This window comes from Nansenia antarctica, assembly GCF_963989245.1.
Source record: "Nansenia antarctica genome assembly, chromosome: 6".
Taxonomy (NCBI): Eukaryota; Metazoa; Chordata; class Actinopteri; order Argentiniformes; family Microstomatidae; genus Nansenia; species Nansenia antarctica.
In genome coordinates this window covers 59046255-59073972 of record NC_137676.1, presented here as the reverse complement: position 1 = coordinate 59073972, position 27718 = coordinate 59046255, and the positions used below count along the sequence as shown (strand labels likewise).

Sequence of the window (27718 nt, the reverse complement as noted above, 5' to 3'; positions counted from 1 at the left end):
TTACACCAACATCCAATATCAAACACAGCAAATGGAGTTACACCTATGATGTAATAACAATAGCCTACACACACTTACACACAATATCACTGACTTCAACCCTATAGCCTACACACATACACACACTTACACACAATATCACTGACTTCAACCTTATAGCCTACACACATACACACACTTACACACACAATATCACTGACTTCAACCCTATAGTCTACACACATGCACACACTTACACACAATATCACTTACTTTGGTGGATAGTTTATTGCTACTCGACACGGAATGTAAAATGGACGAAGAGGAAATACGCAGGAGAAATATCACAAACGAAACTAACTTCACAGTTTGAATAATACTAGTGCTAGACAGCTATAATAAAATGCCTGTAAACAGCGCTGCCCCCTGCTGGCCACAAGCAGGTAGTGCAACTGCAGGCTTCTTGTAAATCACGTGACTTCAGAGAGAGAGGGCTCTATGTAGCCATAGTCTAGTGTACTATGTAGCCATAGTCTAGTGTACTATGTGGCCATAGTCTAGTGTGCTATGTAGCCATAGTCTAGTGTGCTATGTAGCCATAGTCTAGTGTGCTATGTAGCCATAGTCTAGTGTGCTATGTAGCCATAGTCTAGTGTGCTATGTAGCCATAGTCTAGTGTACTACGTAGCCATAGTCTAGTGCACTATGTAGCCATAGTCTAGTGTACTATGTAGCCATAGTCTAGTGTGCTATGTAGCCATAGTCTAGTGTACTATGTAGCCATAGTCTAGTGTACTATGTAGCCATAGTCTAGTGTACTATGTAGCCATAGTCTATTGTGCTATGTAGCCATAGGTTAGTGTGCTATGTAGCCATAGTCTAGTGTGCTATGTAGCCATAGTCTAGTGTACTATGTAGCCATAGTCTAGTGCACTATGTAGCCATAGTCTAGTGTACTATGTAGCCATAGTCTAGTGTACTATGTAGCCATAGTCTAGTGTGCTATGTAGCCATAGTCTAGTGTGCTATGTAGCCATAGTCTAGTGTACTATGTAGCCAGTCTAATGCACTATGTAGCCATAGTCTAGTGTACTATGTAGCCATAGTCTAGTGTACTATGTAGCCATAGTCTAGTGTGCTATGTATCCATAGTCTATAGTGTACTATGTAGCCATAGTCTAGTGTACTATGTAGCCATAGTCTAGTGTGCTATGTAGTCAGGGCCGCTTTTAGGGGGGGCTAGCTGGGGCGGTGGCACAGGGCCTCGCGTGAGGCAGGGTAAAAAAATAAAATAAAAATGTGTACCCTGGCTGGCGAGGCCCTCCAAAGCGCCAGGCAAGGGACCATATTATTATTTTTGCCTTTAATACATTTCTAAATGTTCACACATGTGATACTCATAGTCAATCATATATCTAAAATCTAGCATACCTGTAGACTGTGAGGCCAGGGAGATTCTTAGCAACAGTCCTTATATGATTTATATGGCTCCACCTAGCGTTGCGTCAACGTCACGTTCTACCCGCTCCACCGAGCGCGAGGAGCGCGCGGTTATTAATAGAGACGTTCATAGCGGAAATGTTTGAATCAGGACCTATATTCTCTTACGACAATCATCAATTATGGGTAAGTATAGCTAGCTAGCTTAATTTGTCCACATCTGCTAGCGGCTTTAATAAACTTATTGAGGACACAAGTTGGGTTGTATTGACATAGAGCTGAATGTCGTACTTGGAGCTGTCCGTGGCACTGACGCAGGTAGCCTATCACAGGACAAAAAACTCCTCTAGCAAAAGTACCTCAGAGTAATGTAATTGTGTATAGCTAGCTAGGTTTTTATTTTTTACGTCAGGAGAGTACAAGGGTCTGTAACAGGTCTGCTCTACAGTAACACAATCTCGCGATAGACCGAGACTGCTTTGGCGGGCTTTGCGCTGCGCCAGCGCGAGCCGATATGACAGTTTCACCGCGGGGATTAAAGACACACAACATAAAGGACTTCAGTTCAATTCTATATTCATATAGTTTTATATGTTTATATGTTACTTTGAAAGTTTTAAACTGTTATACTACATGACGGTGTTAACGATGGAGGCAGTTACTTACAGGTAAGACTGACCATTAAAGTCTGTCAGATAAAACCTTTTTCCCAAACTGTTCTAGCCAAGTGTTGAGAAGCTAACTAGGCTAGCTAGCACAGCCTGGCTGGTTTCTATGGTGATGATGTTACTATAGCTACAGTGAGTTAGCTCTGTTAGCGACGAAAACAGGCTAAAAAAAAAGTGATTTCCCCCTATGACACCTTACGTGAAACGTGAATTTTGGGCGTGCGTTGACACTTGTTGTGCATAGTGACTGTTAGTGCAACAAAATGCCGAGGGAACGAGACCGAGGAAGAACATTTTAATTGGGTGCTGAAAAAAGAAATAAAAAGAAAATAAAGGAAGGCTTCAGGGCCTCGCTTAGAGGTTCGTTCGAACAATTTCTAAAAACAAGTGAGGCTCCCGTTAGCACCGAAGAAGCTAACGTTACTGCTAGCACTAGCCATGCTAGTAGTAGCACGGCACAGCCCCCCCTGAGAGGCAAAGATGATGTCTCGGAGGTGGAGGAGGACAACTGCTACACCGGCAGCAGTGGGGCTGCCCAGCCCCAGGTGATGATGGTCAGGAGTGGCGAAGTAGAGGATACGGAGGCGGAAGATGGAGCTACTCAGAGCAGCAGCAGGGCTGAGAGTGACATCGACATGGACGCAGCCACAGGTGATGGAACGCAAGACGAGCCTACGGTGTCAGATGTCATGTATGATGATCCTGGTAAATTGGCCGGTACATATGGACTCTACAGTTACAGATGTGATCATTAGAAGAGGTCCCCCAAAGATGAAACCTGGATTTAGTTATCCTAAAAATAATGAGAACAGGAACTTTAGTGAAACTTTATTTCTCCGAAAACTACCAAATGGGGAAAAAAACTCTCAAAAACGGGACATGTCTTTTTGCTTTTGCTGTAAGCTTTTCAACATAAAGGATAGGCCTACATGGTGGTGAGTAACATCTCTATTCATGTCAATAATGGCTTGTGCGTATTTAATGTTGGGTATGATGATGACTGCTTTATCCTAAATCCTAATCCTTTACGAGTATAAAAGGTTTGAAATGAAACAAACATGGTTGTAAACTATCTAAATAAGTAGATATTCTATTGTCTATCAGCACAGCATGTGAGCGCATTTATTGCAATATATCGGTGCGTGCGTGTCGCGCGGTTATAATAGTAGGTAGCCTACATCATTATAAAAGGCCTCGCAAATCTGACCTCGCACAGGGCCTCGCATATCTCCCAAACGGCCCTGTATGTAGTCATAGTCCAGTGTACTATGCAGCAGGGACGTGCCGTCCATATAAGCAGGGTAAGCAGTGCTTACCCAACGAAAAGAAAAAAGAAAAAAGAAAAAAAAAGTGCTTGTAACCGTTTGTTTGTTTTCATTAAAAGAGTCGTATTTTAGGTCCCAGGGCAGCAGGAGTCATTCATTTTGATGTTGCATTTTTAGCGCCACCTGTAGGAGTAAAGCACTTCCTACTCTGCAAGCACTCCTCTCTTTGCTTTCCCTTGCGTACATTCGAATGCGTGAAAATGTCCTTTTTATTTTTTCCGATGCCTCAGCCCGCTGTGTAATGTGACCAGGGTAAGCATGCTTTCAGCCAATCAGAGTAGTTCTTTCATTCCGATAAGAGCTACTGATTGGCTATCATTTTCAAGTTCACAAGGTCACAAGTTCATCAAGTTCACACTATTCTGCTCTTCCCGGCAGAATAGTTTATGCTAGCTCAAACAAAGGATAACTTGCGAATATGGACATTACTGTCAGTGTCAGCGACCTAAAGGGATTTTGTAGACTGGGCTGGACTGCAAAAACAGAACTACTGGCTAAAGGCCGGCCAAAGCCACCGCTCAACGATCTGCACACCCAGAAAGGGAGAGTCGCTAGGGGGTTCCAACAACGGCATCTGTTGAGAGGTCATTTTCAACTTTGAAGAGAGTGAAGACCCTCACTCGAAATCGCACTGGACAAGGACGCCTTTCATCACTGGCCCTGATCTCAATTGAAAAAGAGAGACTTTCAAAACTGCAACAGGCGAGTGACTTCTACACCAGAGGTTCCCAAAGTGGGTGCCGCGGCACCCTGGGGTGCCGCAGCACCTGTCCGGGGGTGCCGCCAAATCTGCTCGTAAAAAAAAAAAAAAAATGTGTATAATATAAAATGATAATAATAATACATTAATAAACGTTTGTTTATTACATGTGCAATGGAGTTCATAAGCAAATAAAATATATATTTCTCAGATTTGAAAGATATTAATTTACTAACTAGGCCTACTAGTTACTAACTAACTACTCCTCACTGAAGTCTTGGACCAAGCGGTGAAAATGGTTAATTATGTAAAATCACGCCCGCTGAAGTCACGGCTGTTCAGCACATTGTGCAATGAGATGGGGTCCGAGCATGAGGGGCTCTTATTACACACAGAGGTCCGCTGGCTGTCGCGGGGCAAGGTGTTATCCCGTGTCTATGAGCTCCGAGATGAACTGATAACTTTTGTCAGTGAGCACGACTTGCCATACAAAGAACAATTGGAAGATGAATCGTGGTGGATTAAGCTTGCTTATCTGGCAGATATTTTTAGCCACCTTAATGACCTCAACATAAAAATGCAAGGGAAGGCTGAGAATATCCTGACAGCGACAGACAAACTGAACGGATTCCGATCCAAATTGAGACGGTGGCAAGACGGGGTGGCCAAGAAAAACATTGAAATGTTTACGTTGACGGCCAATGACGCAGCACACAAGTCAGCGTCTTTCTTGAATCTGATCGCTGCGCACCTACGTGTACGTATGCTGGAGGAGAGATTTGAGTCCTATTTCCCTCCAATGAACGAAGACTTCGACTGGCTCCGGGATCCGTTCAACCCCCTCTCTCTCATCAGCATCAGCCGCTAGTTTGAGCAGCAAAGCTCAAGATGAACTGGCAGTGCTCATTATGGACCACACACTGAAGCTCAAACATGGTGAGCTAGGTTTGGATAGGTTTTGGCTGCTTGTGGGACATGAATATCCATCTCTCTCAGAGAGCGCCATCAAGGTGCTTTTGCCCTTCCCAACCTCCTACTTGTGCGAGCTGGCTTTTTCTTCTCTAGCATACGTCAAGAACAAGACACGCACGCGACTGTCAGTGGAACAGGACCTGCGTGTCGCGCTGTCCACTATCTCTCCCCGCATGAAGAGACTCTGCTCCCAAAAGCAGGCGCATGTGTCCCACTAATGCGCACAACATATTTCTCTGTTTTGTATTTCTCTCAATTTGTACAATTCTGTCATGATTATTATTGTTAAATTATTATACTTGTGAGTTACCCGTTTGGTTCAGATGTGAAATAATAATCTCAGAATGAGCATTGAAATGAGAATTACATTTTAAGGCATTATTTTAAGCCCCCCAAAAAAGCATTGTTCCATTGATTGATTATACAGGCCTTTGATATTTTATTTGTGTGAAGAATTCCCTCTGAGTCTCCTCCCATATTGTACAATCCTTGAGGGCCACAATTTTATTTAATTTAGCGATAGTTTGACTGACCTATGCATTCTTGCCCATCCATTACAGTTCATTTATGACTTTTATTATCTTGTTAAAATTCATTGGGGCAATACTTATGTATTATATATAAACACACATTTTCAAACCAATTCATCGTGTATTGTTTTTAGTTTAAGCTCCAAGGCATTTTTTAAATCTTCGTAGAGTTGGGGTGCCTTGGAGAAGGGGGAAAGCTTCAGGGGTGCCTTGGTTAAAAAAAGTTTGGGAACCTCTGTTCTACACTAAAGTGACAGAGGTGTTCCTTCGCAAGGAGAGGCGAATGGACCTCGTTTTCAAGTAAAGGTAAGATATCATTTTTAAATTTACTTTGCTGGTTTATATGATTTATATGATTCGCGAGGCTGGTGGCGATCTTTAGCAGGCTGGCTACTTGAAAATATCTTGGTTCAAAAAAGATTGAACAATGAGCACCCCTGATATAGTCGAAACTGGCAACTGTTTTTTTTGTTTTTGGTAATCTGATCACAAAGTGACACTACCGTTTATTAGCGGGTTCTAGGGCATCAAAATTGCATTTCCTTGAAACTGCGTTCACTGATAGCGTGTATGTGTAATTACGTGTATTTCTATATTTTATGCTTACCCAATCTAAAAGCTCACGGCACGTGCCTGCTATGCAGCCATAGTCTAGTGTACTATGTAGCCATAGTCTGAGTGGAGCTATTTTAGTGCCAGCAGAAATTGAATTGTGTTTGACAGATTGAATTGAATATGAGCACAAATTGAATTGTATTTCACAGATCTGAATTGTATTTGACAGATTTAATTGAATCCGAGCACAAACTGAATTGTATTCGACATATTGAATTGTATTCAATTCAGTTTTCATTATTTTCATTCAGTTTTCAAATTCAGTTTCTCTAAATACAATTCGTTTTTTCTCAAAATACAATTCAGTTCTCTAAATACAATTAAGTTTTACTCAAAATACAATTCAGTTCTCAAAATACAATTCAGTTTTTCTCAAAATACGAGTTCAGTTTTAGAGGCACTCATCCGGGGACTCTGGGCTAGGTTGAATAATAGAGCACCGATTCTAATCCCTCCCATCTGAATTCATAAGAGCAACGCATCCGGGTACTTTGCTCTCCCGTCATGTCCACGCCCCTTTTTGGGTGATAGAAGTGTAGACGTTTGACTGGCGGTCAATGGAAATTTCTGGTCTTTGCTTTCTCAATGCGTGAGACTTGAGATCCCTGATCTTAACGACAGCAAAAGTGATGGATGTCAGAAATACATTACCTGGAGATTCAATAAGGTACTTTTATATGACAGGATATGGGTTAGGGTTATATGACACCTGTAGCGAGATCATTTATTGAATAGAACAATCAAACTTGGCGACGTACAAAAATAATCCAAAGCGATCTAAACCAGAAAAATAACAAACAATGCGTAGCCTATAGAATATGCGTATAATGCGGTCAACAAAAATACATAGCTCCCCTCTCTCTCCCCTACCGCCATGCAAGATGCGCAGGTGCTTAAATTACCTTGCAATATCACCCCCCATAACCATAGGACTTCTCAATACGGTGATCAAGGCAATAAACAAACAATCAAAGTAAACTCACAATAAACCCATTAGCGTGTTATACTAAATACCCCCATACAATACCTCAGGCAGACTGAAAGGACACACATTGCCTATTTCATTACTTTTCTCCATATAACGACGTCGGATGGGAGGGATGGGAGTTAGAATCGGTGCTCTATTATTCTACCTAGCCCAGAGTCCCTGGATGAGTGCCTCTAAAACTGAACTCGTATTTTGAGAAAAACTGAATTGTATTTTGAGTAAAACTGAATTGTATTTAGAGAACTGAATTGTATTTTGAGAAAAAACGAATTGTATTTAGAGAAACTGAATTTGAAAACTGAATGAAAATAATGAAAACTGAATTGAATACAATTCAGTTTGTGCTCGGATTCAATTCAATCTGTCAAATACAATTCAATTTCTGCTGGCACTAAAATAGCTCCATAGTCTAGGCTCCTGCACCAGCAGGCTCACAAACAGCTTCTTTCCAGCAGCTGTCAATCTGCTGAACTCAAAATCCCCGCGGTAGCCTTGCCCGTAGCCCCCACCCCCGATACCTCTACCGCCCCCCCAGCCCCTCTCTGTGTGCAGAGCCCTGTAGCCTTGCCCCGTAGCCCCCACCCCCGATACCTCTACCGCCCCCCCAGCCCCTCTCTGTGTGCACATACCATATTATTATTTTGGTCTCTAATTGCACATCTCAAAACCTATTGCCCTTGTTCTGCACATTTACATACTGTACACATATCTTAACTGTACATATCAACGTCCTTGTTCTGTATGTATCATACTGATACAGTATATCTTACATATCATATTGATGTTCATTGCACGTATATTGCCTTTTTTTGTTTCATTATTTTCTTTACATGCTCTATGCCACTATTTGCACTATTTGCCTTAGTACTCTGTCAATGTCAATGACGTTGGATCTAATCTAAGAAGCCAGATTGTATCACCCACATCAGCATAGCTACAGTTGGACTCATTGTAAAATAGAAGTTCGATCTTCACTTACAGGTTGAATAAATGTCAAATTAAATCAAAGATAAAAGTTAACTTTGATTACACAAGCCCAAAAAACTAAATATACAGTAAACCAGCTAGTTGACCCTTTATATTCGACTTTGCAATTCTTGTATTGGTAGGGGGTGGGTTGCTGCGGGCCTGAGTTGGGGGGCACTTGAGTCTTGTTGCCCAGGGCACAGAAAATGATTAATCCGGCCGTGGTCTAGACAGTCATTATTATCTATTAATATCTAGGGCCTCATGTAGTTGAACCTACTAGATCATATAGTCAGCTGGACAAAACCAGATTGAGGCTACCTTAACAGGCTGGTCACATACAGTTGGCTAGTTTGGTATGTTAGGGTTACATCATTCTGTAAGATGACACAAAGCCATGTGAGTTCATCCTAATCATATTAGACAGTGAAAGTGAAGTAGTCGCTCTATGAGTAGAGGGCTGCAAGGGAATTTTCCTGGCTACACAGTGTACAGGTTGTTACTTTTGCCTGCTTGCGGCTCTGTCAGTATGTAAAGCGCATTGAGTCGCATCTTGTGAGAAATGCGCTATACAAATAAAATTTGATTTGATTTGAAAACAATGAAAAACATCAACTTACGGTTGTGATCTGTCTCCCACATCAGTGCCCAGCTCTGCTCTCTGTCTTACTTTTCACTGATGCAGCTCTCCCCTGTATGAACTAGTTTGTCCACATTGTATCATCTTATGATGCACATATAGGGCTCTGCTGCACCTTCGACTTCTATTAACATCTCTCCAGTTGGTATTTGTTGATGACTATCAAACTTTCAAAATGTCAAACTTTTAGAGACACTCTTCTTCCTTGTATGAACCTGTTTGTCCACATTGTATCACCTTATGATATAATACGGTATCTTATAACTTCTGCTGCCCAGCAAGACCCTGGCATCACCCCACCCCAAAGGAACCAGGGTGTGTATGCGTGTGCATGTCCTGCTGACAGAAATCAAATAAAAAATCAAATCAAATCAAATCAAAGATGGGGACAACCATGCTATAGATATAGAACACTACAGCAAGGGCTATGTAGGATTCAACAGTAACAGTTGTCTGCCGGTCCAGGACAAGGGCTATGGAGGGTTCAACAGTAACAGTTGTCTGCTGGTCCAGGACAAGGGCTATGTAGGGTTCAACAGTAACAGTTGTCTGCCGGTCCAGGACAAGGGCTATGGAGGGTTCAACAGTAACAGTTGTCTGCTGGTCCAGGACAAGGGCTATGTAGGGTTCAACAGTAACAGTTGTCTGCTGGTCCAGGACAAGGGCTATGTAGGGTTCAACAGTAACAGTTGTCTGCCGGTCCAGGACAAGGGCTATGGAGGGTTCAACAGTAACAGTTGTCTGCTGGTCCAGGACAAGGGCTATGGAGGGTTCAACAGTAACAGTTGTCTGCTGGTCCAGGACAAGGGCTATGTAGGGTTCAACAGTAACAGTTGTCTGCCGGTCCAGGACAAGGGCTATGGAGGGTTCAACAGTAACAGTTGTCTGCTGGTCCAGGACAAGGGCTATGTAGGGTTCAACAGTAACAGTTGTCTGCTGGTCCAGGACAAGGGCTATGTAGGGTTCAACAGTAACAGTTGTCTGCTGGTCCAGGACAAGGGCTATGGAGGGTTCAACAGTAACAGTTGTCTGCTGGTCCAGGACAAGGGCTATGTAGGGTTCAACAGTAACAGTTGTCTGCTGGTCCAGGACAAGGGCTATGTAGGGTTCAACAGTAACAGTTGTCTGCTGGTCCAGGACAATGTACAATGTCTGGCCAGACAACTGGAATGTTGAGTCAACTTGTCAGACCAGAGAAGTAAATATTCACCAACAGTTTTTTGTAACTGACTTGTGCAACACCTCTAATTTGCTGTACAATGTGTAGTAGAGAGCTGCGTACTGTAGAGGAGGGCCGCACCTCGCTCTCCTCTTTCCCCTGTGCCGGGCAGAGTTTGTCCTTTCTACTCTGAGTAGGTGCGTACACCATATTGACTGAAGATTGAAGATAGATTCTCTGAGCTCTAACGCTTGTTACCAATGTCTACAGTAGACACAACCATTCACACACTACTCTGCACACGTGACATCATAGTGAAGACAGTAAATATTGCCCCTTGCAAATATTTTCTCTGGAACACATCAATCAGGGTACCTACCAGGTGTCACCATGGCCTCTGGGTCTCCATCTAGTTGACAGTGTGGACTCCTCAGTCCAGCAGAGAGCAGCTTCATCCCCCAGTCACATAGTTCATTATTACTGACGTTCAGCTCTCTCAGGAGGGAGGAGTCTGAGCTGAGAGCTGAGGCCAACGCTTCACAGCATCTCTCTGTGAGGTCACATCCATACAGCCTGAATGAGGAATACAAATAAATACATGTAGCCAAAAGGTCACTGTGGTGCAAGAACTCATGAGTGTGGTGTAGTCTAGTTTTTTCTAGTGGGTATACTGTGATTTTGCCCTCCCAGTCAGAGCGACACCTGTCCCGTAGCGACACCCCATAAGCACCACCACACTCACTTATGCATACAGTATGCATCTACACCAGTGTTTGCTGCCTTGGGGGGGGGGGGGGGTGGGGGGGGGTGGCATGGACTGTACTTGTACATCAAGCTGCCTCACGCTACAGAAACAGGAGATAGGCTCCTGCCCCCTAAGGGCCATTAGGCTCGAGAACCATCGGTTCTCAAGTCTACTTATGTGGTCTTGACTACATGTCCACTTTCTCACCTGGTTCTTGCTGTCTCTCTGGTGTGCCGACACCATCCTGCTCTCTCTCATTCTCTCCCTCTCTATCCTCCTCTCTTCCTCTTTTGCTGTCAACCAAAAGGCAAATATAACAACCAGAGTATTTATAATTTAATAAGAGGTATACATTGAATTCATATCAAATCATAACATCATTCTAATTGAATATTGGGTTGCTGTGGGCAATGCAGTCAGATACTGTCTTTACTTACTCTCTCACCTGTAAGAAAATCGTATGTCCAACTACAAAAATGGCCTATTTCAAACCTGCAAACTGCTACACTTTAAATGAATGTGCAATAATACTATGTGCAATATGACAACTCTCGTGTACAGAAGGTTCAGAGATAGGAAATGTTAGGATATTTATAGCATAGCATAGAGTACAGCACAGTGTTTTATTTGTATAGTATAGTAGTATAGTATAGTGGATAGTGTATATAGGCTAGCCTTTATTTATGTAAATCAGCTCTTTTCCCTTCTTGTTTTTAGTATTTTTTTTTCCTAGCAGCATCAGGGGAGCCCCCCCTCCTAAATTTCGTTGTTTGGTACCTGTACTATATTAATGACAATAAAGACCATTCATTCATTCATTCATTCATTCATTCAAAAAACAGACATTTACTGTAAATATACCATTATGGTATTACCATAAAGCCCAATTCTAGCAGAATAAGAAAGATTGTTTATCTACTTTAAGTAAAATAATAAAGTGCATCCAGTTAGCTCTTTAGCTGGCATGTGTGCAGCAGACAGCTCATCTCATCACCTCTGAGTAAGCTAGTTAGCTAGTTCTGTGTCTGAGTAAGCTAGTTAGCTAGTTCTTTGACACTATTATTCACACCATGAAACTATAATCAGACACTTTCTAATCACAATAATAACGACTAATTTGAACCAACTTTCTCTGTCAGAACACAGTAATTATATTTGCTAACGTTTCAACTTGCTTACTTTCTTCTTTCACCCTGCAAAAACTCTCTCGCGTCAAAACAAACCAAAACCATTCTCCAGCGCGGCACGAAGCTGTGTGTGGAGGTAGGTCTGGCCCGCCCACCCCAAGGCTCTGTAGGGGAAATACTGAGAGCATTCTGAACGACTGGTTATGCGATAACAAACATGTCAGAAAGTTCGAAGTAAGTGCTTCGTAACACTGGCCTTTCCTAGTGGGTATACGGCGTAGTCCTGCGTATCACGTAGACTACACCACTATAGTTGCTCTCCTCTATTGGGTTAGTGGAATATTATGTAGCCCCATAAGGTGATCTAAGGCCAAGTCGGTTAGGACAGTAAAGTTATTCAGAGAGTGCCCCGCTCCCCGACCAGACACACGCACACACGCACACACGCACACACACACACACACACGCACACACACACACACACACACACACACACACACACACACACACACACACACACACATGCACGCACAGGTCTGGGGGCTAGAGTTCTGAGGGCTAGGGGTCTGGGGAAAATGTCAGCATTATACATTTTATGTATATTAGAGGCGGAGAGAGAAGAGGAGAGAGTGCAAGAGACAGAAGAGAGAGAGAGAGAGAAGAGGAGACAGAGGAGGATACCAGTATATGACCAGGTAAGGCCAAATGTATACCATTAAGCAACATGTCTGCAATATAGACTTGATGAGAGGTGGAGAGACTCCAAACTACATTTATGAGAGGATAATATGACAGTATGTCACATCAGATTCTTTTTAAATTATAGAATTTCACATTAAATGTTTTTAACGAAACTTACCGACCGACTAATAGATTTGTTGCAATTATTCTATTATTCATATTAAATTATTCATGCGCATGTTTTGCTACTTCCTAAAATAAAAATAAAAACAAAATAAATCGATGCACATTTATCTTAAAACCAACAAGAATACAGATGCCTTTTGGATAAATGGCCATGAATCCAGCCTCTGGACTCACAGGTGCGTACATACGCCCTCTTCTGGTCTGAACATCACATTGCAGGTTGGAGATGGCCTGTGGAGACAGGGTAGACGACATCAGAAGCAACAGTGAACCAACCATAGATATAGCCAGGACTCCGCCGAAGTACCCCAGGCTCATCCTTTTAGATCTATCGATCGATCAATCTACTATCTATCTATCTTTTAAGCTCCCAAAATAAGACATTGCAAGGCCACAACATTTCTTCTGGAACTGCTTTTCCTAGTTTGGCTTTCTGGTTCCATATTAGCTCTAATTCTAGTCTCCAAGAATTGCCAACATCTAATCAGGAGTAAGTGCTTTCAATCCCTGATGTGAACACAGTGCTGTGTTAGGGCCGGTTTACACCGCAAGCGCCAACCTCAGCAGCACCGGCGCCCATGTTAACGGGTTAGAGCAGTCGTACAGCCCGGGTGTCTCGCCCTGGCTGCCGCAGCACGCCAGCTAGACAGTCGCACTCTCGCCTATTTTTCTGCGTGCCACGTGCGCCAAAGGCAAAACTCAATGTACAAAGATAGGGCTGGCAGTAGCCGCTCCGCAGTTAGAGCCGCAGAAGACAAGCGGGGAAGCCGCAACAGTGAGAGCCGCAGCAGTTCCGCCACGCACACGCGCTGCGTGTACACAGGCGTCTGGTGTGTTCCAGGCCTTAAGCTTCGTGCACACCGCGAACCGTGACCCACCGTTCTGACGCAACCTGGTGGGATGGGCTTGACGCATGTCGCATGCGATGCAGACGCAACATGTGTGCACAGCGGGGGAAGTTTGAACAAAAAGTTTTAACAATGGAGAAGCAATTGATTCTTGCCGTCTCTGGCCAACCAAAAGTTTGATACAGCTACATGCTGATACAGCTACATGTTGATACATATGTAAGGTGAATAGTGAGTTAACATGTTTATTAGTTGTATCCCTTCCTTGTTGTAAAACGTGTTGTTGTTGAACATGTCTGTGACTGAGATAGACTAGATACTACGGAGGATGTTATCATAGTGTCTGTGATGCTAACGGCGCCATCTTTGCTAGCCTGTGGAGACGCTATGATAGCATTAGCTCCACACGGATTTAACATGAACAGTAGTAGACTACACTTGTAGTAGTAGTAGTAGTTGTATAAGGTGAATAGTGACTGGTTATTCAGTACCCAGTCTGGAGACTAGATAGAAAATGAGCTCCTACGTGGGTAACATCATCTCTTATAAGCCCAGGATACATGATAGCCTTTAGCTAGGCTAGCGAAGTTTCCCACAGAAGTGGGGGGAAGAAACGTCAGATTAGATATATAAACTGGTTATTTTGATAAACCGGATACATTTTGTGAATATATATGGTTACTTTCTCGCCTGAAAACATATAAAAACTTCATAAAATGACATATTAACACTTGTAGAGCCAAATTAAAGATTTTCGCCAATGGCGGATTTTACATCTAAAGGCGAAGGCTCTGGTCAAGAAACTACTTCCGGTTGTTTTGACGGACCCAACGCAACGCAAAAGCTGAAATATTTTGACTGATTACCGCACCCTGACGGACAAGAAACGCAATGCAGAGCAACGCAACGGATCAACGCAACTGCCCCATTGAGATGAATGACTTCCGTGCAACGCAATGACCTGGTGTGCACGAAGCTTTAGTGTGTCAACCTGTTTAGACATGGTGGTGAGTGTCTAAGTACCATACCGGGTCGAGTCTTGCCAAGAATGTCATTTTCACACTCCCACCTCCCTCCTAATTGGATCTGTGACCTCTCCCACCTCTCAAACTTTCACCTCTCTCTCTCACTCTCTCTCTCTCTTCATCCCCCCTCCCTCTCTCTGTCTCTCTTTTCAGGGCCATTCCTTTCTTTCCTGACATTCTCTCTGAAGCTTGGGGCTATGCATATCTCAGTGATGCATGGAGACATGCAATTTATGTTGGGTCCAAATTACTCCTTTTGCTAACATTCCAGTACCTGTTAGTGACTTATCTTTGATGGTACTGTGTGTGTGTATGTGTGTATGTGTGTGTGTGTGTGTGTGTGTGTGTGTGTGTGTGTGTGTGTGTGTGTGTGTGTGTGTGTGTGTGCGTGTGTGTGTGTGTGTGTGTGTGTGTGCGTGCGTGCGTGCATGCGTGTTCTAGGCTACCTAATAGCTCTTTTGTTTTGTTTCCTCCAGCATTCCTAAGATAAATTAGTACCAATGACATTACTTTTTCCCTGCTATGTTTTTGCTTTTCGCTCAGTTACCTGATATCCTTTTAGTGATACCTGACCACAAGTGTGTGTCTCCAGCACTGTGTTATTGATATTCGTTGCCCTGGGAGACAGAATTACTGGTTCCAGCCTCTCACTTCCTGGTAGGTCAGGTAGAATGCTAACAACGTGCCAGTCCAAGCTCGCTCCTGTGTGCAGCTAAAGCATTCCTCTGCCCTCAGGTGACAATATAGAACACCTTTTATCTTCTTTTCTCTTCTCTCTTTTCCCCCCTTCTTCCCCTCTCTATGCCCTCTCCACTCCCTCTCTCTATCTCCTCCAATATTAGCATTTTCACAACAACACATTTTCTCTTCTCCTATTTCCTCTCTTCTCTCTTCTTTTCCCTCCCGTCTTTACCGTTTTAGAACAGCCTTTTCTCCTCTCTTCTCCTCTCTTCTCCTCTCTTCTCCCCTCTTTTCAGTCTTCTCATAGTTAACTCCGGGGTGACAGATCTAGGATCAACCCACCCTCCCCAGTTCCTACCCTCAGCCGTTAGGGAGAACAGCGCAAATCTGACCCAGGAACAGACGCTATGGGCCACATCACCCTGTACCCTCTTGGTTGAACTGGACGGGTAGGGTCCATCTGGCTTCAAAAGGCCCGGTTCAGCTGAACTTCACTCAACAACTTCACTTAACATTCTTTGGTGTCCAGGTGAATACGTTTAGTAGAACTCTTCCTCCCTCCCCTCCTCTCGTTCTCTCTCTCCTGTCTTCTCTTCTTCTCATCTCTCCTCCTTCATTCGGGCTGGGAGGGGTTTGGCTGTCGCTTCACATATCAAATATATATTTGTTATTCAGCCACACACACACAAACACACACACCCACACATCACGCAAGCACGCACGCTCACACACACACACGCACACATACACACACACACACACCCACACCCACACCCACACACACACACACACACACACACACACACACACACACACACACACACACAGTAGACAGAGTCAAACAGAGTAGACATATTGGGGTCCCTGTGTTATAGATTCCATGAACAACATTCCGTGTTCCATGTTCATGGACTTTGTTCTGTGTTCTCCGTGGAAGTCGGAGATGAACTGACAGGAGGGTTTAAGGATGACGGATGATGCCATGACCATGTTTGAAGGACTGACGGCTATTTGAAAATGTGGATCGAAGCTTTAGTAAACATACTCCTCTTTCTCTTTGGGCTACTGGGTAAGTATTGAGTATTAAGCTTCTATATATAGGCGACAAAATATGCATGATTTCAGCAAGTACATTCAGTTTCATTCTGAATTTTCTTTTTTTTTCATTCAAGTATACCTTTCTCTCTTCTTGATTTCGACACACATGGCTCCAATTGGCATGTGGAAAAAGTGCCAAAATGTGTGCAAAGTTGGCATGTCACTGAACATTATCTTAATCCAATGGGAGTTTTGAATACTGCAACAATCTTTTATGCAAATGTTATTTTGTGTGATATGCAAAGCATTTTCAGACTGTTTGAAAAAAACAAAAAAAAACGTTGTTAAAGACAAGACCAGGTAGAACACAAACCATGCTGTAGAGTATTCTGAGTTGTTGCTGTGCTCAGCACTATTTGTTCAAGCAAATTGCTAGCTTTTTGGGGCCCTTTATGTGTTAAACCTCTGAGTATTTAATAAACAGTTAACCTCTGAGTATTTAATAAACAATGACTGGTCTGGTCTGGTTTATGGTGTGGTGACTGCCAATGGCCCCTGGTCCTAGCATAGATTTGTTTTTCTTATGATGACTGATGGACAGATGATTCACTTACTTAGACAAATGTATTTGTTGTAAGTCGCTTTCGATAACAGCGTCTGCTAAATGCCAAACATTTTAAAAACTTTTACAAACATTTTAAAAACATTAAATGATTAATTGTGTTTTAGCTGGACCAGGACAATGCCTTCAGAGGATCCAGGCTGACAGAGACACCATAGTTCAAATATCAGCGTCTGGAAACTGTGAGTACTCTCTGAAACACACTTGCAGTCCATATAGTTGCATGGTGGTACAAAGAGGATTTTTAAATGTATTTGAATGGCTGTGTGTGTGTGTGTGTGTGTGTGTGTGTGTGTGTGTGTGTGTGTGTGTGTATGTGTGTGTGTGTGTGTGTGTGTGTGTGTGTGTGTGTGTGTGCGTGCGTGTGTGTTTGTCTCCTCCATAGTGATCCAGTGTTCAGCAGCTATAGACATCCTGTTTCTCCTGGATGGCTCCTACAGTATTGGGAAAGGCAGCTTCGAGCGCTCCAAACACTTTGCTATCAAAATGGCGGAAGTCTTGGACATCAACCCAGACAGGGTAATAGACTGTGGATAGGTTGTGACAACTCACTAACTGGAGGAAATGACAGTACTCTTACTGTAACTTCACACCCTGGTGGCTAGTCTGTGTATGTTTTGCTTTTGTATCTGAAAACAGATGTCCTATTTAGTCCTCATACAAACTATCTCTACAAAATCGTTTTTTTGGGGGGGGGGTAACTGTGGTTATTTTCAGGTCCAAGTGGGTGTCATGCAGTTCAGCTCCAAAGCGAAGGTGGAGTTTGCTCTGAACAGTTACCCAACAAGAGAGGAGGTCCAAGAAGCTATAAGGAGCATCTACTTCAGGTAGAAACCCACATCTCTCTTCATTAGATATCCAGATGTCTATTTATGTCTACATTTATTGTTATTCAGATGTATATTTATGTCTACTTTTATTTTTAATTACAATTTTTACATGTAATTTTATTATTCAATTGTCACTTTATTTTGTTGTTGTTTGTGGTGTGAGCTGCTGTAAGAGATACAGTAAGAGATACACCCTGATAATGCGTTTTCATATTATATATCCCAACATCGTCATTTAATAAAAAAAAGGAAAAAAAGAAGCATTTTCCTCCAAAAACGCTCTCCTGTTAATGAATTTCCCTCCCAGAGGGGGCAGCACTCTGGCAGGCAAAGCCATCCTCCAGGCCCTTAGGAAGGGGTTTCCTGGAGGAAGACACAACGTTCCCAGGATACTCATCCTCCTGACGGACGGACGTTCCCAGGACAACATGAGGAATTCCGCCATCCTGGCCCGGAAGAGTGGGATAAAGGTGTTTGCTGTTGGGATCAGGCACCCAGAGTAGGTGTTCTGTCACGTTCCATTTTGAAATGGTGTTTTATGGTGTCTGTTATTGTCCAGTTCTCTGTTGTATTCTATTGTATTCTATTGTTCTATTGGGTACTGCTTCGTTCTGTGGTTTTCCATTGGGTCCTGCTTAATTCTATCCTGTCCTACTGAGTTCTAGGGTGTTCGGTTCGGTTCTCCGGGAGACCCCTTCAGGGTCCGGGTTGTGCTATGGTGTTCTGTGATGTTCTGTTGAGTTCTAATACGTTCTAATCTAGTCCATTAGTCCATCCTACTGTGTATTTGTGTGTTCCTCCTCAGCTGGGAGTCCCTCAGCGCGGCGGTCTCCGAGCCCAGTGAGATGTACGTGTTCTTCGCCGAGCATTACGACGACGCGGTCAACGGCCTGGTCACCACGCTCACACACACCGCCGTCTGCAGCGACATCCACCCCCGTGAGACGCGACACACTCCTCTCTAATGCCAGCTCTATACGACACACTCCTCTCTCATGCCAGCTCTATACGACACACTCCTCTCTAATGTCAGCTCTATACGACACACTCCTCTCTCATGCCAGCTCTATACGACACACTCCTCTCTCATGCCAGCTCTATACGACACACTCCTCTCTAATGTCAGCTCTATACGGCGGCGGCACGCGCTGACATACAAAGAGAATTCTAAAAAGCCTTTATTGGCATAATTCGACCCTCATACAAAGAGAGAGAAAGAGAGAGAAAGAGAGAGAGAGAGAGAACGAGAGAGAACAAGAGAGTGCGAGAACGAGAAAAAGAGAGAGAACAAGAGAGAAAGAGAGAGAAAGAGACTATTAACACATACTATGTGTAACACATGACATATTAACATTATCTATTCACTGTTCTCTAGGACACATTTATAGGTAGTGTTTACGCATCCCATACACATCAACCCTGCGTAGCCTGGCTTACGGATGAGAAACTGAATCCAGACAGAGAGATTAGATACACACTGACGTCATGTTTGTGTTTGACCTCTGTCAGGGTGTCGTGTGGCGTCCAAAGTGTGCTTTCGAACCACCGTGCAGTCCATACGGGAATACCATGGCAACCACGTGTGCTGGAGAACGGCGGGCCAAAACCCCCACTCCAGGCCAATGGCCACCTTCTGCCCCTATTATGGGTAAGTGTGTGTGTGTGTGTGTGTGTGTGTGTGTGTGTGTGTGTATGTAGGTCTATATCTCCATATTCATACTCTTGTCCTTTCCCAGCTGGAGACGGGTCAACAGTACGATCAGGAGCAGATGCCATCGGACACTGTGTCCAGGTATCCAGAACAACACCATCAATGACGTTGTTTATTTTCTACATCAAACAATGTATTAATAGTCTCTCTCTCTCCCTCCCTCCCTCTCCCCTCTCTCTGTCTCTCTCTCTTCCCCTCCCTCCCTCCCTCTCTCTCTCACTCCATCCCTTCATCCCTCTCTCTCTTTCTCTCCCTTCCTCTCTCTTTCCCTCCCTCCCTCCCTCCCTCCCTCCCTCTCCCTCTCTCTCTCTCCATCTGCCCTGTAGACCCATGTGAGTCCAGCCCCTGTCTGAACGGAGGGACCTGTATCACTGAGAGTGTAGATGACTACAGCTGTCTCTGCCCCTTGGGCTACAGAGCAGACCAAAGCTGCGGTAATGAAACATATAGACTGCCTCTACAATATCCCTATAGCAACATATGCACTGTCGATAACACCGCATAGAGTTATAACCACTAGAGGGCGCATTCCCCTAAATTAACTGTGATTATACAGAGATGTGTACGCCATGTAGTCAACTTTCTTCCTATTCTGTGATTTGAGAGTGCGTGAATCAGATTCACTGCCACCTGCTGTTCTGGAGTGTTGCGTCAATTTAGCTCCAATGTCTCGGGTCAGTCTTTTATTTGAATACGCTGATCCGATTGGCTGAAGTCTTCTCAATTGAAAGGAGGTCCCACCCTAGTTGACTACATGGCGCCGCGCATACTGTCACAGATGGATTGACTGGGAAGGATAGCATGTGCCTCCTCTGTCCATCTCTATGGTATTGTCTCAGTTTCATTTGTGGCTAAGAGTAACATGCGTTCGTATCTCTTGCACAGGTGGTGGCCAATATCTGAGTAAGTATTCAAACAACAAGTAACTCATTTTAACACCTGTTTATAATTTTTGCATACAGTACAGGCCAAAAGTTTGGACACACCTTCTCATTCAATGCGTTTCCTTTATTCTCATGACTATTTGGTACATTGTAGATTCTCACTGAAGGCATCAAAACTATGAATGAACACATAGGAATTATGTATTTAACAATAAAGTGTGAAATAACTCTAAATGTGTCTTATATTTTAGATTCCTCAAAGTAGCCACCCTTTGCTTTTTTGTTGTTAATAAAATATATAATAATATTAAATATAATATGTGTTATTATGTTATTATATATACTGTATATATATTTAATATTATTATTATATATTTAATTAACAACATTTTTTTATTTTATTAACAACAAAAAAGCAAAGGGTGGCTACTTTGAGGAATCTAAAATATAAGACATATTTAGAGTTATTTCACACTTTTTTGTTAAGTACATCATTCCACATGTGTTCATTCATAGTTTTGATGCCTTCAGTGAGAATCTACAATGTACCAAATAGTCATGAAAATAAAGGAAACACATTGAATGAGAAGGTATGTCCAAACTTTTGGCCTGTACTGTATATCTAATATGCCAATGGATTAAGTCATCACATGGATCTCTCCCTGTGCCTGTGGTGCAGTCCCAGCAGGTCTGGTAGAATGTTCCGTAGACCTTCTCTTCCTCATCGACGGCTCCTGGAGCTCGGGACTCGACCACTTCCTGCTGGCCAAAGACTTAATCAAGAGATTCACTCTATCCATCTCCTCCTCTACCTCCTCCTCCTCCTCCTCCTCCTCCTCTCAAATCCTACTGGCCGTCGCCCAGTACGGCGACAACGTCGTCATGGAGATGCCGCCCGGTCGTCACGACGACACAGAGGACTTCCTGGACGCCTTGGAGGCGGTTCCCTTCAGGGGCGGGGTGACGCTCACGGGCGAGGCGCTTGTGCACGTGGCCGAGAATAGCTTCCGGGTCGTGGAGGGTCAGGCCTGCTTCAGGACCGACGTACCCCATGTGGTGGTGCTCCTGACTGGGTCCAAGTCCCGGGATGAGGTGGGTAACAGCTGGGGGAACCAACAGATGACTTGGGGGGGAAAACAAATGCTCCATGCAATACTGCATCTTGCAAAATGACGCCGTTTTGTGAATGATATGCTGATACCATAGAGGTGCAATCTTTCCCATTCATTACATTTGTGACAGCAAGGGGTGCCCATATTCAACTAGGGTTGGACTCCCTATAAGGTGCGAAGACATGAGCCAATTGGATCAACACATGGTGTTCTTCTTTTTCTTTGCTTTGTTTAGTCGGTCTGGCTGTGATTTTTCGGTGATAAGTTGTTCAGAGTGACAAAATCATCCACTTGGTGGCAAGTTGAAGCAAAATTACAGGGTTTGGAAAGTTTAAAACAAATAAACGTTATTGGAGAAAGACGCGACGTGTTTCGACTCCCATCATACCCAACCAGAAGTGTCTTCTTCTTCAATAAGTTCATCTATAGATTGTAAATGGCATACAGATGCATGATGCCGTCTAGTGGTGCCAAAGATTGACCCGAGACACTGGAGCTGAGTTGACGCAACACTCCAGCACAGCAGGTGGCAGTGAATCACCAACATTTGATTTACGCACTCTTAAATCACAGAAGATGAAGAAAGTTCACGACATGGAGCTCCCCGTATAATCCCAGTTCATTTAGGGGAGTGTGCCCTCTGGTGGTTATAACTCTCTCTCTCTCTCTCTCTCTCGCTCTCTCGCTCTCTCGCTCTCTCGCTCTCTCGCTCTCTCGCTCTCTCGCTCTCTCGCTCTCTCTCTCTCTCTCTCTCTCTCTCGCTCTCTCTCTCTCTCTCTCTCTCTCTCTCTCTCTCTCTCTCTCTCTCTCTCTCTCTCTCTCTCTCTCTCTATATATATATATGTGGCTATAAAGTATATATCGCCCACTGTGGTTCGGTAATGTGCAGTGCTGCATTTCCCCTGCAGCAATGCAGGATTATATGAGTCCAGGCGATTGTATAATGGGATTCCAACCTAGCCTAGGGGTGGTTAGACGACCTCTCTGCTCTTATGGTGACTGTTTGTTACAACTCACATTGTTGATCCATTATTTATCTTGTTCCCAGACACTTCTGCCCAATGCTCGGAAGGTCTGGTGGACCAACACGTCAAACTTGGCCTTCATTCACCCAATACAAAGATCAATACAACTCCCAAAGCATAGCTATTGGCTAGAGCTCTGATCAACCCTACAGCACCTCCCCCCTGCGCTTGCACAGAGCACATTTCTGACTCTGAACCACACCTTGAGAACAAATAATGACAAATAGTCATAATGACAAATAGAGTAAATTCACTCCAACGGAGGCCAGGTTGGAGTCATTGTTGTTCTAGGCTAATCAGGGCTGCAAACGTGTCACCTTTCAGGCCGTAGATCTGCAAAAAAGAGAGTTGGGGTCTGTCTGCTAAACTCTGCTGCTGTTAAAATAACATTTAGCTTCAGACAACGTGGAGAACACCCCCCTCCTAATAAGTTTAGCCTTGAATTGATCACTCTCTTCATTTTCTGGCAAAAATAAGTTGTCATCACCAGTATGCCCCCCTGAGGCTTATATGCGCTGTGCCAATAACCCACGGACAAGGTTAATGAATGCTTAGCTGATTCCTATGTCTTCCTCTACCAGGTGGGTCCGGCAGTGGAGAGGGCTAGACAGGGGGAGGTGTTCTTCCTGGCTGTGGGCCCCCGCAGGATGCAGGGGGAGCTGACACGAATGACCTCTGACCCGGAAGTTGTCTTCACCTACACCGACACTAAGGGGCTTTATGGGAAAGTACAGGAACTGAGGACCAAGATCTGTGGCCTCGGCTCGCCAGGTGGGAGTAAACCAGTACAAAAATAACAATAAATATATAATAAATAATACATTAAATAATAGAAATAAATGATGGTTTATGCTCCAAAATCAAAGGACATTTACTGTACCAATGGATATACAGTACCAACCATACAAAGAAACCGCAGCTCCTTTATCTGTTTATTCTCTTCTATTTGTGTATTTATGGTCCCTTATGCCTCCATTTCTTTCGATAATTTTACTTTTTCTTTTCTTCCTCTTTACTTTTCGTCACCTTTTTTCCTTCTGTCACGCGATTTGCTGACGTAGTTACTTTTGCTATTTTTATTGCGTGTCAAGACACTTATTTTTCTCTCCAGCTAGTCTGTTCACACTTCAAGCTACGTATGGATATTCCATATCAGTAAGAGCGTGTCAGTGCAGCTGTGCAGCACTGCTGGTGGCTGACAGACTGGGCGTCGTGTGGAGGTGTCAGTAGCTGCTACTGTCTGGTGTTAACATCTGTCACCTCACACGCTGTTCTGTACTTCTCTCCTTTCTCTTGCTCTCTTTACTTTGTTTCTCTCTCTCTCTCTCTCGCTGCTTTTCCACATAGTTACTTGACCTCTCTGTATACACATGCATGCATGCACACGCAAACGCAGGCACACACACAGTAATTAAGTAGAGTTGGAGAGATAGAAAGTGAGAGAACAAGAGTCACCCACACACACACACACATTGCCATGTTATTATTATCATGTTTTTGCACGACGCCAATATTTGCATTCCTGGTTATATGCCAAACTACATTTGGTTGTCTCAGTACTTGTACTGCAATGACAATAAAGTTGAATCTAATCTAATCTAATCTAACACACACTCCATTTCCTTTTCACTCTCTTTCTCTTCTCTCTCTCTCACTCTATTTCTCCCTCTTCCTCCCCAGGTTGTTACTCAAAATCCTTGGACCTGGTCTTTTTGCTGGACTCCTCATCCGGCATATCACGCCAGGACTTCCGTCTCTCCAAGGCCTTCGTCAAAAGTGCCGTCTCCAACTTTGACGTCGACGCTGACCTAACCCAGGTCGCCATGGTGATTTACGGTACCAAGCCTCGCACCATATTCGGGCTGAACGCCTTCGACAGCGAGGCGGGGATGAAGAAAGCGATAAGTGTCACCCCTTATCTGGGCGGGACGCCCCTGGTGGCCAACGCCTTGTACTACGTCCTGGAACACACCCTCAGTGTCCGAAACGGGGCGCGGCCCTGGGTGCATAAGGTTGTCGTCATGGTAAACGACGGACAGAGCATCGACGACGTTGCCGTGGCGGCGGAGGAGTTCCGGGAGAACGGGGTCACGCTCCTCGTGATTGGTCCGGGCTCCAGCCAATCACAGGCCCTGCTAGGGATATCAGGAAGTCCCCGGACGGTGATGGTGGTGCCGTCGTATGAGCAGCTGAAGCTCTACGTCACCAACCTGGTCCAGAGGATCTGTAGAGGTGAGATCTGAGGGCTGATCTGGGGTCAGTGTAGCGGACAGCAAACTGACGTTGAGATCTGAGGGCTGATCTGGGGTCAGTGTAGCGGACAGCAAACTGACGTTGAGATCTGAGGGCTGATCTGGGGTCAGTGTAGCGGACAGCAAACTGACGTTGAGATCTGAGGACTGATCTGGGGTCAGTATGGGGCCGACAGCAAACTGACGTTGAGATCTGAGGGCTGATCTGGGGTCAGTGTAGCGGACAGCAAACTGACGTTGAGATCTGAGGACTGATCTGGGGTCAGTATGGGGCGGACAGCAAACTGACGTTGAGATCTGAGGGCTGATCTGGGGTCAGTGTAGCGGACAGCAAACTGACGTTGAGATCTGAGGACTGATCTGGGGTCAGTGTAGCGGACAGCAAACTGACGTTGAGATCTGAGGACTGATCTGGGGTCAGTGTAGCGGACAGCAAACTGACGTTGAGATCTGAGGACTGATCTGGGGTCAGTATGGGGCGGACAGCAAACTGACGTTGAGATCTGAGGACTAATCTGGGGTCAGTGTAGCGGACAGCAAACTGACGTTGAGATCTGAGGGCTGATCTGGGGTCAGTGTAGCGGACAGCAAACTGACGTTGAGATCTGAGGACTGATCTGGGCTCAGTGTTGCGGACAGCAAACTGACGTTGAGATCTGAGGACTGATCTGGGGTCAGTGTAGCGGACAGCAAACTGACGTTGAGATCTGAGGACTGATCTGGGGTCAGTGTAGCGGACAGCAAACTGACGTTGAGATCTGAGGACTGATCTGGGGTCAGTGTAGCGGACAGCAAACTGACGTTGAGATCTGGACTGATCTGGGGTCAGTGTAGCGGACAGCAAACTGACGTTGAGATCTGAGGACTGATCTGGGGTCAGTATGGGGCGGACAGCAAACTGACGTTGAGATCTGAGGGCTGATCTGGGGTCAGTGTAGCGGACAGCAAACTGACGTTGAGATCTGAGGACTGATCTGGGGTCAGTGTAGCGGACAGCAAACTGACCCTGAGTAGGCACTCCAGTGTTTATGCTTAAACCATATAGGGGAGAACACGAACATCTGACCCTGAACCAGTGGCTAGGGACCACATCAAGAATCTACATACTACTACTCGCACTTTTACCAGGATTAGAGTATTGAAACATCACATATCGAGATTTAGAAATCTTTGAGGCCATCAAATCAATATCAGTGGAACTAAGATCTTGCACAGAGCTCTGAACGTGGCCGAACGTGTATATACAGGACTCTGTTTTGAGGTCTACCTAATCTTCCATCGCTCATCTCTCTATTGTTCTTTTTCTCTTCTCAGAAGTGCGTTCTACACTCAGCCTGTGTGTCCCCAACCCGTGTCTGAACCGAGGGCTGTGTGTGCACACACACGGGAGCTACCGCTGCCAGTGTCAGGGCTGGGGAGGAGTGCACTGTGAGAAACGTACGTGTGTGTGTGTGTGTGTGTGTATATGCTTCCTTGCGTGACCACTTCCTTCTCAGATAAGACTAGCATGAACGACAGCCAAATACAGAAACAGACACATGAAGCCTTGTGTGTGCTGTCTTAGCATGCCTGGCTAACATCATCAGACACCACTCATCCACCCATTCCACACCAACTTATCATGCTCTCCAATGTCTGTCATTGCAGGATTAATGCACCACGGACCCTCGTTGCCATGACGTTAACGTGATGTTACCATTACTACAGAGCACACTTCTGGAGTGGATAGAAGTCCCTAGTTTGGGGCAAGGCCCCCCCCCCCGCCTCAAATTGCAGAGACTTAACACAGGACACACACCATGAGGACTAATCTCAATAAAGGACTTCACGTTACAGGAGACTTGTGATGACTCCTGACTGTACATGGCTGTAACCATGATAATATCTGTGCTTTTATATGACCAATGCTGACTTCAGGTTGTAAATAAATGTGATCTTTGTGTGACATAATATAGTAGTTCCCTTTGTGTGTTCCTTCTGTTGATGTGTTTTATGTTCGACACACACACACAAACACACACACAGCACTCTGGGAGGGAAATTATGTTATCAAATCCTGTAAAGTAAGAGGTACTCTTGTGTGCCGTCTGCTCTCTATAAATAGCTCACCTAGCAAATCATTATTTATAATGAAACCATTATTTAGTTAATCATTACAGCTTCAGACATCAGTACAACAGACCGGGGCTTATTCGCTGCAGAGGGAAATGCTTTTATAGATAGATGGATTCTCTATTCTGCTATGTTTATATGTCACACCCTTGTGAATAAAGCAGAGCATTGTCTCGACTGTATACACATTAACTCATGTTAACTCAGGCTATGCGGATACAGCCTTACATTTACATTTTTGGCATTTACCAGGCGCCTTCATCCAAAGCGACTTACAACAAATACATTTGTCTACGGTAAGTAAGTGAATCATCTATCCATCAGTCATAGCTAGAAAAAGTAATCTATGCTAGGGCCAGGGGCCATTGGCAGTCACAATGCTAAGAGAAGGAAGAATTACCTTTTTTGTTGTTTTTTGTATCCAACCCTATGGCATTTGTGTTATGATAACAGAAACATGAATATCAGAGATTTGACATTTGTAATGTAATCATGAAAATAATACGCCCTATTATTTCTTTAAAGTAAAACAAAAAAACAACAACTGATAATATATGGATATAGCCCTAGGCATCAATGTGCCGCTGTACAAAAACACAGAATTCAGATTTAACCAATCCCAAATGTATTTATTTTTTCATCACTTTTAAATATACAATTCTACCTTTACAATCATTCAGTAAGAGTAAAAAGGTCAAGATGCATACATAAGAAACCAAAACAGCATTGAGAAAGTGTGCCACCTTCCTTATTTCCTGTCTTACATTACACCCTTGTCGCAACAGTCAAGAGCTAAACTGTCCACCAGCAATTAAATACATGTCAATCAACAAATACATTCATTGTTTATGAAAAAT

At 44.1% G+C, this 27718-nt stretch overlaps 1 protein-coding gene across 1 annotated transcript; it reads left to right on the top strand.

Moving 5' to 3' along the window:
• Nucleotides 1-1701: 1701 nt before the first annotated feature.
• Nucleotides 1702-24740, top strand: LOC308160746 (von Willebrand factor A domain-containing protein 2-like; the record flags this gene model as incomplete). Its single annotated transcript, XM_080534688.1, has 12 exons — nucleotides 1702-1737; nucleotides 9289-9937; nucleotides 17321-17454; nucleotides 17653-17762; nucleotides 18073-18264; nucleotides 18571-18704; nucleotides 19275-19413; nucleotides 19502-19557; nucleotides 19803-19910; nucleotides 21040-21452; nucleotides 23079-23268; nucleotides 24178-24740. The coding sequence occupies 12 exons, from the start codon at nucleotides 1702-1704 to the stop codon at nucleotides 24738-24740; spliced, it is 2724 nt and encodes a 907-aa protein (XP_080390814.1).
• Between the last annotated feature and the right edge of the window lie 2978 nt (nucleotides 24741-27718).